At 29.7% G+C, this 16,796-nt stretch overlaps 2 protein-coding genes and 1 long non-coding RNA gene across 4 annotated transcripts; 2 read left to right on the top strand and 1 right to left on the bottom strand.

Moving 5' to 3' along the window:
* The first annotated feature begins 5,301 nt into the window (after positions 1-5,301).
* Positions 5,302-7,368, top strand: LOC101212947 (hypothetical protein). The gene is made up of 3 exons (XM_004139624.3): positions 5,302-5,668; positions 5,758-6,103; positions 7,034-7,368. Exons 1-3 carry the CDS (start codon positions 5,508-5,510, stop codon positions 7,097-7,099), a joined length of 573 nt encoding a protein of 190 aa, XP_004139672.1. The 5' UTR covers positions 5,302-5,507; the 3' UTR covers positions 7,100-7,368.
* Positions 7,369-9,647: 2,279 nt separating this feature from the next.
* On the top strand, positions 9,648-11,410 carry LOC101210098 (protein trichome berefringence-like 7). Its single transcript, XM_031889227.1, has 3 exons — positions 9,648-10,468; positions 10,681-10,839; positions 11,113-11,410. Exons 1-3 carry the CDS (start codon positions 9,648-9,650, stop codon positions 11,408-11,410), a joined length of 1,278 nt encoding a protein of 425 aa, XP_031745087.1.
* Positions 11,411-15,017: 3,607 nt separating this feature from the next.
* LOC116404981 lies at positions 15,018-16,124 on the bottom strand. 2 transcript variants are annotated; one of them, XR_004218008.1, is made up of 2 exons: positions 15,872-16,124; positions 15,018-15,293 (listed from the first exon to the last, which is right to left on the bottom strand). It is a non-coding gene; the product is annotated as an uncharacterized LOC116404981 (long non-coding RNA). The 2 variants fall into 2 exon arrangements; XR_004218007.1 differs by having other exon boundaries at positions 15,018-15,280; positions 15,872-16,118.
* Between the last annotated feature and the right edge of the window lie 672 nt (positions 16,125-16,796).

Consider the following 16,796-nt stretch of genomic DNA (forward strand, 5'->3'; position numbering starts at 1 on the left):
TTGGTAAAATATATTTATATTTTACATTTGATCTAATAACATTGTAAAACTCATACTGTGAGCATTAAATTTTGAGTTGTGGCTTAAAAGACATTTGTGAGTTTTAAAAGAAAATCTTTTAGAAATGTTACTTTGTATTTAAGTGAATTAGACCATTCTTTGTCTCTAAGTTTCTAAGTCATATTCAATTTGTTCACGCTTATATCTGTTATATTACAAACCTCATCCTTTAAAAATTTAGACTTTTAATTAGCTTATACATCAAATATACTATATCATTTTACATGTAAATTCATTAAATGTTATTTAGATTAATGTTGCAAATCATGCCTTATTTTTAAATATAATTTATATATTTTGAAAGATTTGATTAGGATGTTTTTTTGAATTAGTTTAATATTTTCATATCTTTGAATATTATTTTATATGACAATTTTAATTCGGATATTTATTTTCTTAATTGGATTGCATTCTTTTTTATAAATATTGTGGTAGTGTTTATCTTTTATACGTTGAAATTACTTTTTAAATATAATAATAAATTTTCAATATTGTCTTTAATGCTGTTTGTCTGTCACGCTTGCGTTGAAACTTATTTGATTGTTAAAATATTTGAATTATTCTTATGCGAATTTTGTGAGTCTTACAATTTTATATATATTCGATTAAATTCTATTATGACAAATTTATGAAAGTTATGTACAATGGTTAATTATTTCTTAAACACTACAAGTAAAATGAGGCTTTTTCGATGCACAAAATCGTCGGGAGATATATAAAAAGCATCAAAAAGCCTTTTTCGACGCATATTTATGCGTTGGGACACATGTCGAGTCAAATATGTTGGGAGTTCATAAACATCTTTCGACGTTGTATGAATGTCGAAGATGCTGTCAATATAGCGTTGGGAGATGTCTAGGAACTCCCGACGCACATGTGCTTTTGGAGTTCCTCTATTTTTTTTTTAAAAAAAAGTATCTTCCATTATTCAATAGAAGGTATATACATCATTGAATTCAATACTTAAAAACTAGAAAATAATTAAATACAACTATAGTTTGTGATCATATCCTGCAGTTGTTGAACTAACTGGGAGGCGATGGAGATGGACTATTGCGTTTGATTTTCCTATAGCGCAACTTTTCCTTTATCGTCAACTTGACTTAACAGTTTCACGAGCCTTCATATGATCTCTTAAGGCAGTGATTTCATGATTTTGCTTCTAAAAAACTTTCATTAGGAGATTTATTTTTCTCTCTATCTCTGTCATGGCTACTCCAGTTGTTACATTTTCCATCATCACAAACACTACTTCAAGGTGTGATTCTTTCTCTAACAGATTAGAAGCAGGAGTAGAGTTGTTGAACAAAGAATTCTTTGTGATGACGATCTCGTGTTTGGGATATTTCATCAATTATTTCCCGTTTTTCTTTGTGAGGATAAAACCTTGTATCTCTTACATGATCCTCTTTGAATGACTCTGGGTGTCAGCTTTAATGTAAGCACCGCTTGCGGCAGTAGCCTTAAAAGAGGCTATCTTTGGTGCCATTTGTTGATTTATCAATTGAAATGACGAGAGAGAGATGAGTGGTAAAGAGGTCCCACCGGACGTGCCAATTTGTTCGCACAAGGTTTCCAAGGAAACATGTTTCATGGAGTTGAGCTTGTGTTGATGTTGTGTTTGTGTTGATTTGATGCGATGTGGTTCAGTCTCTAGTTCTTGATACTTTAATTCTCTCTCAGTTGAATGCATACGCTAGATGTATGGAAGCAGAGTGCTTGATGACTTCAAATTTATGTCTTCACTTTTAATTTGATACACATGTCAATTTTCAAATAGTCAAAAAATCAATTATTTATATTTTCGTCATTAATTTGGTCAATGACTTGACAATTTGTGATTGGTCCAAAATTTCTTTTACAATAAACTTTCTCTTGGTTCATCTAAATTAGTACATGGAGATGTTAGTTTTTTAGTTTCAAAGGTTGGTGCTATCTTAATAGCTTCTAACAACTATCTTTCAAACACTATCATTAGTGCATCTCCATAACTATCTACACTTTTAAATTCAATCCTCAAAAACTAAAAAATAATTAAATACAAAAGATACCTCTAAAATAAATAGAAATAACTAAATTTTACTAATGCAACTCATAGGTCTCAATCCATATCAAAATAATATACTACCATAATCTTTATTATTGATAAATAGGAAAATTTGTTTTGATTTATTTTGCTATATTAAAATAATCAAGTAAAATTAGAGAGTTTTTATAAATATAAAAAAAGAACCAAAATACTTACAAGTTATAATAGTTCATATAGTCATTAATAGAAGTTCATTAGCATCTATAGGTGATAGAAATTTATACTAGTTTATCATCGATATTATCAATTATAGTAATTGATACAAGTCTATTATTGATAGAAGTCTATCAAAATTATCTCTATTTCTTTTTTTTTTTACTATTTCAATTAATAGTTTGATACTTTTTCTAAAATTAAGTTGGAGAATATGACATAAAAATCCATAACTTTCCATTTTATCGTGTGAGATCATGTAAAGATATCAAATGTTGGATGATTTTTTGTTTTGTGGGATGGTAGTTTTAGGAAAAAATAAAAAAACTTAAACAACTATTGATATAGACCATATGAACGTTCAACTATGTTCTCTTTAACTATTGACCTTTCGGTGTGTTTGGGAGAAGGGTTGAGTTATGAAGGGTTAGAGTTATGATAAACTTAGGATTATGATAAGATGTGTTTGGGAAGGATTACGTGGATAGGGTTATGGTAGTGTTATATTATGATATGTTTGGGGGAAGAGTTATATGGGTAGTGTTATGAAATTTTTTATTTTTTATTTTTTAAAATTTATATTATAGATAATTTTTTAGTAATCCTTACTTATGGATAAATTATTTTATAAAAAAATTCATATTCTAAATGTAATACATAAATTTTGTATATTTATTTTATCAAATTATCATAGTTTTCATAAAATAATTTGCCTTAATTTCTTTAAATACAATGTTCATTTTCAACCTTTGTGCAATTTTTTTTAAAAAAATATATTCTAGATCAATTACACTAACTTCGTATATTTAATTTACCAAATCGTCATAGTTTTCGTAAAAAAAATTCTTAATTTCTTTAAATACAACGTTCATTTTCAATCTTTTCTAAGTAGTCGTTATGTGCGAATAATTTTCTTTTTTAATTCATATTCTAAATTCAATAACACAAATTTCATTTATTTAATTTACCAAATTGTCATAGATTTTGTAAAATAAGTTGCCTTAATTTATTTGACTACAACGTTCATTTTCAACATTTTGTAAGTAACGTTATGTTTCAATAAATTAGTTTTTATGAATGTGACACGTGACCCATAAACATGTAAATAAGTGCAAATAACCATCAAAATTACGAAGTCTTGAAAACAGAAAATAACAATCAAGACTTTTACCAACTCTAGTTTTGTTTTCTCATAGGAAATTACCATGAATCTAGTTTTAGGTTTCTCTTCTGTTTATTTTAGACTACTTTTAAAATATCAACTTTAATTTTTATTATTTTTAACGGTGGTTTATATACTTTCAAAATATTTATTTTAGTCATTATGCAATAATGATTAGATAAAAAATCATGAATCTACCATCTCTATAACAAAATATTTGTTATGTTAATTTAACAAAACTTAATTTAATAACCAAAATAACATTATGAGTGACGAAAAATAGACAAACCACCTCTAGATTTGTTGAAATTACGGCTCTCACTAATTTTTAATTTAATCAAATAGTCCTTATAGTTTGCTAATTGTTGTAATCAATTTATGGTAATTTGTTAAAATTGTACCATTTTTTTTTTATTGAATTGATATTCCTTAGATATTTAATTGAAGGTAATTAAATTAAAATTTTAATGGTGTAATTTACAATAAATTATCTAATTCTTAAAATTCTAATAGTGTAATTCACAATAAATTATCTAACTCAAGAGTAAAGGAAAAATTAAAATTTGAATGATGTATATAAAAACTATAAATGAGAAAAAAATAATATTTAAAATAAATGAACAAGTGTTGAGAAATTGTTGAGAAAGGATTAAGAAAAGGTTGAGGAGAGGGGTTAGAGGTAAAACTAGGGTTATGATAATCCTTCCTCCAAAGATGGATTCAACCCTCCATAATCCAATCCCTCTCCAAACGTACCCTTATGTTTATTTATGTCCCATCTCATTGTCAGTTCCTTTTGTAAATTGAACTAATGTTTTGACTATTGATAACCATGTTTTTATTATTTTACCATAACATAAATTAAATGCTTCTTTCAAAAGTTTCTAGAAAATTTCTATTTATGTAATATGGTGGGGTTCTACTGCTGTTCACAAAACACCACTAAAACTAGGGCTAAATAGTTAAAAGAATAATAATAACAAAATTAATTGCATCCGACCCCTCTATCTCAAATACATTTTGAATTACGCAGTTTCGCAAAAACGACAATGAAAAAGCAAGCCCAATTTATGAAATAGAAAAAAGAGTACATCTCATACACACTTAATTCACGCAATTCAATTTGAATTCACGCATTATTGATATATTTAAAAGTGTCATATCTACAAAAATGAATTTTACAACACTCCACCACGTATCATACACTTAATTTGTTGCTAACGATAATTATCCATACATTGTTCGAATTCTTATGCTTGAAAATCGTCGATAACAAATTTTGTATGTTTCATATAAACAAGCAAAGTTAAATTAAGATTAATATATTAAAGATTTAGTGGGCATGTGTTAATTTGACAAATTTTTTGGGAATAAAGTAGGAATATTTAAAACAAAGTACTGGTGATATAAATAAATATAAAGTTGAAAATCATGTGATAATTAAAGTATGATTCAAAAATGGTGGGAGGTTACGAATTCCTGACCTCATTTACTTTTGTTATACAAAAGTTGAGTTTTTGGAAACATTTCAAATTCCTTTATAGATGCAAAAGGAACTGTAGTCTAAAAATATGTACGTGGTCACAACTCAGTTCTATTATTTATAAAATATAGTAAACTTATAATTGATTGGAAGTTCAACTCTAGTTAACTTTTTTCTCTATTTATTACAAATATTTGAAACAATTTTACTATTTAAATCAATATCCATAAAATGATTAGGTGTCCTAAATAATAGAAGATTGTTTTGTAATATAATAACATTAATATTTGGAAATATAGAGATTGAGGCACGTGATATTTATTTAGAAATAGTTTTAGGAGTTTATTAATTTAAAACGATTTCTCCACCAATTACTTCAAATTCATTTTATCAGCTTCATTCAACTTTCATCTACCGATTCGTTTTTACTTCCTTATTCAATTTTTCCGGATCGTCTTTTCTTTCTTTAATAACATATTTTCTATTATTATAAATAGAGACAAAGGAAATGGGTTCCTTAGGGATTTTGTAATCCAAATCGAAAGGCAAACACAGAATCAATGGAAAATATGAAACACACAACAACAATAATGAACCTAAAAGCCATTGAAGCAACAGCAGAGAGCTTCGCGGAGTACGGTCAAGTAATCCAAGCTACCGACGACCGCGCTGAATTCGGTAATGAAGATGCTCAATTGGATCTCACCAACGGAATCCCTAGGTAATATCATTTTCACAAATTCTTCATTTCCTTATCAAAATCTGGATCTATCCCTACGCTTCTTAATCCAATACATCTGTGGAACGCAGGTTTTACATCCTTCACATCGAAAATCGCCCATTTGAATTCTCCAAGATAACGCATCACGCCAGAGTAACGCAGTGCTTGGGCTCCGTGGATCGGGAGGCTTGGTATCTCGGAGTGGCGAAGGCGTCGATTGTTGAGGGAGACGAGGTCAATGGAGGAGGAGGAGGAAGGAAATTGAGGTCGGAGAGCGGCGGACATTTATATGTGGCGCCCAATGTGGATGAAATTCGGGCGTTTAAGATATCGGGGGCCAAGTTTGTGAAGCTGAATAAAGGGACATGGCATGCGGGTCCTCTGTTTAGAGAGAACGCCAGAGATTTCTACAACTTGGAATTGACTAATACTAATGTGAGTGCCTCTTCTTTCTTCTTCGTCCTTGGATCTTCCTTTCTGCCTTTTTGCTTTTCTTTGGTCCCAAACAGTGTGCCTTTCGTTTGATTCTTTCTACTTTTTCCCTAAATCTAAAAAAAGAATTAGGATCCTTTTTTGTTGAACCGAGTCAAATGATTTTGTTGGTTCCTTTCATTTAGTATAATCAAGTTATTTCAAGAGTTTTTGAATGGATGATTATTGATGACCCACTTCTGACAAAAGTAAAAGTATAGTTTTTGAGATGTTCATGCGTCGGCCTAATGCAATCTACGACAAATATGGTCATCACAAGCGGGTTGGGTTTTGTACATTAATCATAAATGCCCTTCTCCACAAGTTACCCCGTCAAAAGAACTTTAATTTTAGTATGGGCAAAACCTGCAAATGAACCTGATTCGACTATCATATGGATGTGTTAATAAACCCTTTTGTCCATTGTTATCCAAACACAAGACCTCCATTTTGATTCTACAATGGATTGACCCTAAAATGTTAAACTTATGGGTTAACATTTTAACACCATGTTTATGTGAACCTTCAAAGCCAACATACCAAAGAAAAACTTTTGCCCTCTCTCTCTTTCCAAACACCAGACAGAAGTTTGCACATGTTTAAAGAAAAGAAAGTAATGATGATTTAGATTAAAGTAGTTGTATTCTTTTAAGGAGATTGAAGACTATTAAATTCACAATCCGAAAGCATGTTTGGTTTAAATTTCAAGTAAGGTCTCCCATTAACTTCTTTTTAACTCTGTTCTTTCTTAATTTGTAAATATGGTGACCGTTTGGCAATTTCCTTTCAACCCATCAATCTCTTTGCTTTCAAGTTTGTTAGGATTTTCAGGTATATTATAAATACAATAATTTAGTATCACTTCAATGATTTCTTTTCTGTATCTTGTTGTAGATTGTTGATCATACTTGTTACAACATTGGAGAAGAAAATCGGGTAGTATTTCACATTGAGGATTAGATCCATTGTTGTACACCACCAAGATTGTTATCCTTGTGGAGCTTAAAGATCATAGGTGGGAGTTGTTGTGTGATATAATTGAGATTATGTTTTATTGTTGGACTAAGTTGATGTAAAGATTGAAGTTTGTCATGATTTGTGTTTGGGCTACATGGAGATTGAAGATTCTAGAATAAGTGAAAAGTGATGTATTTATAATAGTTCTATTTTCTAATTGTAAAACATGTTTAATTTCGAATCAATTTAATGTTTGGATTTCATAGCGATCATCCCTTGTTTTGAATGATTAATGTTTATTCTTAAGAGTGATATATTATGACATTGATTGTAAACATGTTTAATACTGTTTAAATATATTTTAACATGTTTAATTGTAAAACATGCTATCAACAATGTTTAAATATGACGTTGATAATGAAATAATAATTAAAACATTATAATCACATGTTATTATAAGTCACAAGTATTTACCAAAAGAAACTTGTACTGTGTAAGGGTCTACCATAGGAGAGCGCGTTCAAATATATGGTCGAGAATAGCTTGCACATGATCAAAGAATAATGCTGTCAAACTGAGCTCATGCACATGATTTGGTACATGCCACAATAGCAACCGCCATCCAACCAATCATAGTAGAATATTAAATACACGGTCGAGAATAGCTATCGGGGCTTTGCCGACACAAAAATGCGTCACTAAAAGGTTATTGTGCATCAGTGCAGCCTTTGCTAACGCAGATAAGTATGTCGGCACGAATGTCGTAAATGATGAGTCATAAGAGGTAATGACGATGCAGGAACAAGACGACGTCGGTGAAGATCTTTGGCCGACATATTAATTTTTGACAAGGTTAACACGTCGGCAATATAAGGGTGTTTGCCGACGTCGTTGTGTATGCATCGCCAATAGCCTAATGTCGATGTTGTGTTTATGCGTCGTCAAAACTATTAAAGGCGAAGAAAGAAAAAGAAGAATATGAGAAGATTGTAGAGGAGCTTATGTGCAAGAATTTCCTTTGACTACGTTTGATGATCTAGAATCCAAAAGTAGGTACATGAGCAGAATGTGCAAAGAGGGAAGTTGAACATTATTAAAAACTACGTCAAAAAAAATATGACGTTGCTTCAAAGGGAAGTGACTCTCGCTCTCGTGGTTTTAGAAAATTGATAGGAAAAAGAGAACGAGAAAATATAAATTGTAGATTGAGAAGGAGAAAGAGTTGAAATCTTTTCTTTTTTTCTTTAATAAATAAAATATGAAATGACCTTTATGTCCTCGACTCAAAGCCAAACTCCAACTTTGGCAATTTTGATAGGTTTTTCATCGCTTATTAAATTTTCTAATCGTTACCAAAATAAAAGTGATTCAAAAATTTTCTCATAAAAAATGATCCTACCCAAAAGAATTTACAATTAGATTAAATATTTTTTACAACTTAGAAAATATTAATATATAAATGAAAGGATAATGGAAATGAAGGATGAACCTGAAATATTTTTTTTTAAAATTGATCGGTTTTATGAGTTGTTTGATTTTGTTACCTAAACCATAAATATTTTGAAATTTTGTTATATTTATGAAAATTAACAATTATACAATTGAATTATAAGTTTTTTTTAAATAAATTATTCAAGAGATTAGGTTTAATTTAGAGTTTTCGAATTAAAACGAAACTTATTGTAAGGAAGTTTTTAAAGTTTAATTAACTGTTTTTCTTCATTGTTAAGTTCATTAAAATTTAAAGTTATTTAATGTATATTTTGAACGTATATATATATACTTAATTACCAGTTATTACACAATCTATGAGTCGATCATGTGTTCTTCTTTCTTCTTAATTAGTTAGTTTATCATTTCTCGTATCTTTTACTTCTCCCATTTTCTTACAAATTTAGGACATTCATACCATACAAATTTAGCTAAATTTGCTTTTGTTAATTAGTATTCTAATTCATATTTAGATTAATAAAGGACATTCAAATTTTATAATGTCACGTACTTTGATTCGTGGATGGATATATTTCAAAATACACAATTTTCATTGATAAGTTCCTTTCTAATGCTAAAACTTTAAAACTTAAATCTCCCAAATAAATATTTAACAAACTCTTAATTCAATTAAGTAAAAGTCAACATGAGAATTAAGAAGGGAAGACGAAGACATTAAAGTAATGATGGTATAGAGTAAATGTGAAAGAAAAAAAAAAAACTTTAAAATTTAGAAAGTTAATACGATCAATTTAATTAAACTTTTAACTCCCATTCCCTATGTTTCTCAAATTAATCTCATTTGACTAATACTAAAATGTACTCCTAATTAATTAGTACAAATAAAAATGTAAAACTCTTAAAACTTAATTTCCTAAATAAATACTAAACAAAACTCCTATTCAACTAGGAGTTAAGAATTAGTAAAATATAAATTGAAAACAACAAAAACCATAAGCTTCCTCTCATATACTTTAAATTTCTTCTTCTCTACTTAAACCATCAAAGCTTACAAAGATTAAAAAAAAAAAAAATCATAGTAGAGAAATTAAAGAATATAATGGTGGTTCATAACAATTTCAACAACAATCAAACTTCTTATTCAAACCTTCAAAGCCTAAAAAATGGGAAACAAAAAACAATCCTTCACTCATGTTTAAACCAAGTTTGGATAATCCCTTCCCTATTTACATTGCTCATCGCCATTGCTTGTGTGTACACACTCATCTTCCCAAACATCCACAAAATTCTCCAAATCTACAACTTCACTGTAACATCTGAAATCCTAGAAGCCAGTCCAGCTGTCGAGTCTACCGATTGTGACGTCTTCGACGGGCGATGGGTTGAAGACGATTCCAGGTATCCAATCTACAACTCGACGGATTGTCCATTTGCGGAGAGAGGTTTTAGTTGCTTTGAAAATGGGAGAAAGGACAAGGAGTACTTGAGATGGCAATGGAAGCCAAAGAAGTGCAATATCCCGAGGTTCGACGTCGAAAAAGCGTTGGAGATGTTGAGGGGGAAGCGTGTGGTGTTTGTGGGGGATTCGTTGAGCAGAACGCAATGGGAATCATGGGTATGCATGTTGATGGAGGGAGTGAAGAACAAGGAAAGTGTATATGAAATCAATGGGAGTAAAATAACAAAGACTATTAGGCATTTGGGAGTGAGATTTAAGGATCACAATATCACTGTGGATTTCTATAGGTCAGTGTTTTTGATGAACAAGAGTTATGACGTACCTGCAGGTGCACCTAAAAACGTTAGGATGACCGTTCGATTGGATTTGGTAGATGATATTAGTGATCAATGGATTGATTCAGATTTGTTGGTTTTTAATACTGGTGGTTGGTGGACCGAAAATCGTCTTTTTAATGAGATGTAAGTTATGAATTTTTTTTTAGTTTATATTTCTCTATTTGTTTATTAAAATAATATTATACATTTTCACGTACACCAAAATCAACAATATATATAGCATAAGACATAAGAGAGGGTATAGGTATATGTGGGAATGTAATGGTGAAGAGCTAAATTGGCAAATAATGATTAGTTTTTATGGTCTAATATGATGTATTTACAAATAAACACAGGAGGTGCTTCTTCCAAATAGGGAACTCTTTGGAATTTGGAATTTCGGTGATTGATGGATACAAGATGGCACTAAATACTTGGGCTGATTGGGCAGAAGCTAATATCAACCCCAATAGAACTACCCTTTTCTTTCGCACTATTGAGTCTACTCACTGGAGGTGCTCTCTTCTCTTCTCTTCTCTTTACGATTCTATTTATATTTACATCACCTAACTAATCACAAAGTTTCATAAACGTATGAATATTCAAAATCACACCATTTCTTAAATTGAGAATATTGCTAAGAAGTTATGGTTCAAAAGGATTTTAAAACACTCATGAACATTTCAATCTCAACCTAGCTTTCATCCGACTTAAAAATCATACATACATCTATTAAGCGTGTACTTTGAATATTTTGGTTAAGTGGTTTTATGAATGTTGGGATGCAGAGGTCCTAATCAATGCGATGTGAGTGAAAAACCATTAAATGAAACAAAAGGGAAAGAGAAGAGTGAAAAATCAGACATAATAATGGAGACTGTGGAGAAGAAGATGAAGAGAGTTGCAGTGAGAATTATGCATTTAACACCAATGGGATCTTATAGAAGTGATGCTCATGTGGGAAATTGGGGAGACAATCCTTCTGTCCAAGACTGTGGCCATTGGTGTCTTCCTGGCTTTCCTGATATTTGGAATGAAATTATCATATCTCATTTTCTTCCTAAAATACCATCTTTTAGCTCATAGAATTCTAAAATCAATTATTCATAATCTTCATCTACCCCTTGGTCCTTTTCCCTTTTAACATTTCTTGTATTTTTTGGGGGGCAAAGTTGTTGATTTTCATTTTTAAAATCACTATATGAGTTCCATCCTTTGATCAAATTATGTTCTTTATTTTCTTACGTTGTTGATTTTTTAATAACTGTTATCTTAAACTTAAATTATTAATTTCTCTTTCCTCTAATGTATTAAATATTACTAGCTATTATTTTTTTAAAAAAACTATAATAGAATAATGTGGTAAATTTAATTAAATTGGTTAGACAATATTTTCAAATGTAGTAGCATATGTTATATCTATATATACATGGAATGGACACTAATAGACATTTATGAGTATTTAATTACCTGTAATAGATAATAATAGTTTATGGGTATTTATCATTTGATCATATTTAATTCATTTTACTATATCTAAAACAAATTATTTTAAATCTACGTTGAATTAGAAAACAATCAATCACAATTGTTAGGTAGTACATGAGATGCATGTACATAGTATCCATATTTTAGATTATACATTAAATGTTAGAGCTTTTCACTTTAACATGAAGTCCGAAGAGTGACATATGCATTTGGCCATTAGGCCATTAGAGATAAATCTACCTTTAAAAGGTGAGTATCTTTTAAAAATATATTTGGACAAAAATAACCTTCTAAATTTTGTTTAATTCTAATTATGTCATGCATTAACTAATCAAATAATTTTAATTTATTACAATAAATAACTATTATATATTAATGTTAAATTAAATTTAAATAGAGAAAAATAATAGATAAGAAAATTGTATTAATTCAAATACAATTAATGTTTTAAAATAGTTTTGAAAACAAAAAGGATTACAAAATATAAGGGTTGTTGGTAGAATTAAATATTTGTGATAAATATACATTATTATACAAAAACCAAAATAACCAAACAAGTCTCTTGTTCTTTTCTCTCTACACATATATAAACAAGGTGGACACTCCATTTGTCAACCACCAAAAAATAGAGAGATACTAAGTTAAGTTTATGCTAACAATGCCTATTTGAATATGTATCCACTTTCTCTCTTCTTTTCTTTTAATTTTAATAATTCCATTTTCTCCATTCAATCAAACCATTTTTTTTCATAAAATTCTAAAAAATAATTTATTTACACAAGCATGACGTTCAATAGAAGTGCAATTTATACAATCAAGGTGTGCTACAAAGATGAGATATATATCTAATTGAAGAGTAGCAAGATGATCAAAAGAGATCAAGTTATGACAATTAAAATGTAACATGCATGGATTCCCATCCAAATACATTAATCAAATAGGTATTGTAATTCACCTCGATTTTTTGTTTTTGTTTCCAATGGATTTCTCTTTCTACTAATATTTGTGTTTATTTATATAAACTTTGGATTAAATTAAATTTAAATGTTATGAGTTAAAAGGACAATGAATTGAATTTTATCGTGAAATGATACCAAAATAATTTGGGTTATATTATTGAAATGTAAACAAAAAATTAGTATATTTACCTAATATCTAATTCAAACGTCTTATGCAATCTAATTACTCTTTTAGAAAAGAAAAATAAAAAGACTAGATATACACTCGTAATTAGATTTTAACTCTACAAATACAAATGATTATGGTAAAATATAATAAACAAACCTAGATAACTTTAGAACACAACCGTGCAAATAATGTTTTCAAGGTTTTGAACCTCGTACTTCTGGATTATCTCAGTTGACACATAAATATACTAGATGAGCTAAGCTACTTGATGACATTGGTTAGACTTCAACAAATATTTTAAATAATAGTCTTACATAAATATGCTATCCCAATTAAAAGTCATTTATATATCATGATCCTACTGAATAATTTTGGCTGGAAATAATACTTGGCTCATGGTATCTTTGTCAAATTTTGTAACAAGGACTCCTTTATTAATGATCGGACCTTCAAGAGCATTGGAGTTTATGCATTCTGAGAGATTGATAGAAGGAATCTTGAATGTTGTGACTATTCACGCTGAGTTGAATCTACATTACATGATAAAAGGGCAAGTAGAGGTTCAAATATATTGACGAATCAACAAAACTCATTACTCCGACATCAACATCGTTTCCACTATCACTTTAGTGCTAATATGTAGGCGTAGAGAGATCCCACAATCAATATAAAATAGCATGAAAAAGTAAATTATGCTCGGACAAATATATATATGTGTGTGCGCCACTTTCATTATACACTAACTTGGATGTCACAATGTATGAGAGGCAAGATTACCGGTGTATTTAGTATAGGCCTGTAGGGGAGGGAGAGCGAGCCCCCTAAACTTTATCGTTTTTATATAATACCCGAACTTGATCTTCTTTATAATATATATATATATATATATATATATATATATATATATATATAAACCATTTAAATTTTAATACTGATTGTAGCTTAATAGTTAGTCTGTACTCAATGTAAAAAAAACATAATAGTTCCTACAACTTTCTATAAAAGAGGCAAATTTGGTCTAAACATTACAATGAAAAAGTCTTCACCTCTAGGAAAAGCGTAGAAAAGAGAAATTCGTACAAATTCTGATCAATAGCAACCAAATTAAATTAGGCAACTCTGTGTCATGTCAACCTCGCACTCAAACCATTTATGATAGTCATAGAACTTTTCAAAATAAATTAATTTCCCGTTATCTTATGGCACTTTATACAACAATTTTTCTTATATAAATTTACTGCTATACACTTGAAAGAAATCATTTGATTTCTTAAGCATCTCACCCTTATGTCTGAGACCTACTTAACTCGATAGAAATTACATGTTTCAACATTTCTCTAAACTAGCTTCTTCTATGAGAACCTTACATCTCACATCTGTCCATCATCAAACCAATCAAGCAAGCACAGACAATCTAACAGTAAAAGGAAAACACTTTGCCAAGAACAGAAAGGAAAGATGCTGAAAATGGAAGAAACAACTTTTCAATTTATTTCTTTTTTGAAAAAACAATTAAAAAGAATGAAGAAGACAAAGAAGTGCAAACCATTTGAAAAAACACCAAACTGGACTTCCTAGATTACCAATGAATTAGGATGAGGATTATGTTAACAAGTTCTTTTTATTACTTAATAATCATATGTCATAATTAGATAAAGTTTACAACTTCCCAAATATAAAGAATAATATACCATATGAATGAAACAAAAGAGTAAAAGATGTTAGAATGAATTGATCTGGTGAACTTCTAAATATTGATCAGAAAGTAAATAGAGAAGAAATTTTTTAAATGCCTAAATCAGATCTTACCTCATAAGGCCAACCATCGATGACAAAAACATTAAGAGAGAAACCATCAACAGAGGAGAAAACACGAGCTTCTTGCATGTCAAGTCCAACATCAACAAGTAAGGAAGTCAACTGACCAATTACTCAATTCTTAAGTTACATGTGAAATTCCTAAAGAAACAGAAGGCTCGTGTCTAGTAAAAAAATGTCAATTCGAGTATAGCTTTTTCTGGAGACTTAATTATTTGATTTTGAAGTTATAATTAAGAACTAAGAAGTAATGCAAGGATTATCTAATAGGCAACATAAAATATATTCATAGCTAATTAATGAATACAAACAACAATTTAATCCTAAAACATCAAAATATACAATAATGTACTCTCAAGTTAGTAACAAATTAGTCCAGTAATTTCAAATTTAGAACAATTCAGCCCATACCGTAACAAATGTTCAATGCGAAGCCATATCCTTGGCAATTAATGCTACCACAGCCGTAGCCCTAACCTGTGCCATGGCCAATGATATAGCTGGGATGGCTGCATCCGCATCCTGATAATCAATTCTTTGAGGCAAACCAAGATAACAATCATAGATGTTGTACAGTTATGTAAGAGTTTTGAATAAGATTAAATGTAAAAACTATGAATTATCACTCAATATATGAATGCAATAGTTTCTTCCTTTGTTTCTTGAAGAATAATACCAAATTCTTGTTGTTCCTTTTACTAGATTTTTACCATTTTTTTTATGTGAAGTAAAGTTCTTTAAAGCAAGAAAGAAAGTAGAAGGATATTGTTAATATACCAGACAATTAGGTTTTTACAAAATTCATTAGAATCCCATCAAGATCAACATATACAACCAAACAAAAGCTTTAGCCAAAAAGAAAAAAAAATATATAAAAAAAGACACAACTACTAATATTTTTGCATATTAAACTAACATCACACTCATTCATACCTAGATATACAAACACATTAAAAACTGGATTTTTTTTTCTTTGAGGAATTTCATCAAACACATGGTGGGTAAATTCAAACTTGGTAAAGTCATAAGAACTTTCCAAAAGCAAATGCCCTTTTCCCTCAAGGGTATCATCAAAATAGAGTCCATGTTGTTTCAGAAGCAAATTCAACGTACCTTCCTCCATAAAAAAATTTCTTCGCCTGCTCCTTCCAAAGAGAAAATCATTATGAAAGCAAAGCCATTTTGTGAGGGTTTGGAGTGAAGAGACGGGCATGAGGGGGCGGTGGCAGTGACGACACCGGGAGATGGTCAGATGAAGATGGTCGGATGAAGATGGTCGGATGGAGATAACCTTGTTCGCATGAGGATTTGGAAAAATGTTAACTTTAGATTTGGGGGAAAATCTTTAATAGACTTTAATTTTCATTTAAAATTAATTTTATTAAATAAATTATTTATGTAACTTCTATGACATCAAATAATTGTCACCGAAGTGTTATCCGAAAAATTTCGTATTTTTCTGTCAAAAACACGGAATTTTATTTTTTGTGACAATTTTTTTCCTCCCTTCTATTTTTTGATGTACACAACTGTCGTAGTATATAATTTTTGTTGTAGTGAGTACATCTATTAATTTTTAAACCAATAACCTATAAATTATTTTGACTAAAAACTATAAAACCTCCATCACTAGACAAGATAATATATTTGTTAGACCACTATGAGATTTGATGCCGACCTAAAACCCTATCCCTCAACAAGTTTTTATATGCATAGTTTATTAGCTTATTGATTTATATATTTTGGTTAGAGTACTACGGTGTAACATGGATTGAACTTCTATATATTTATTACCCTTTGTTAAACTTTGATTTATTTCTAAATTAAGAAGATATATTAGAAATGTTGTACAAAATTAGTAATCAAAATGGTAGATCTAAATTTAAAATAGTAAAGGAGGGAAGAAGTGTAAAGATATTGAGACATATCTTTATATATACAGTGGTTCCATCGAAATCTATATCCACTGTGTAAATTAGAGTTAATAAAACTCTTTATCAAGAGATCAACAAAGAGATGAATATCATAAAGAGTTCTC

The sequence above is a fragment of the Cucumis sativus genome, chromosome 7 (assembly GCF_000004075.3).
Source record: "Cucumis sativus cultivar 9930 chromosome 7, Cucumber_9930_V3, whole genome shotgun sequence".
Taxonomy (NCBI): domain Eukaryota; kingdom Viridiplantae; phylum Streptophyta; class Magnoliopsida; order Cucurbitales; family Cucurbitaceae; genus Cucumis; species Cucumis sativus.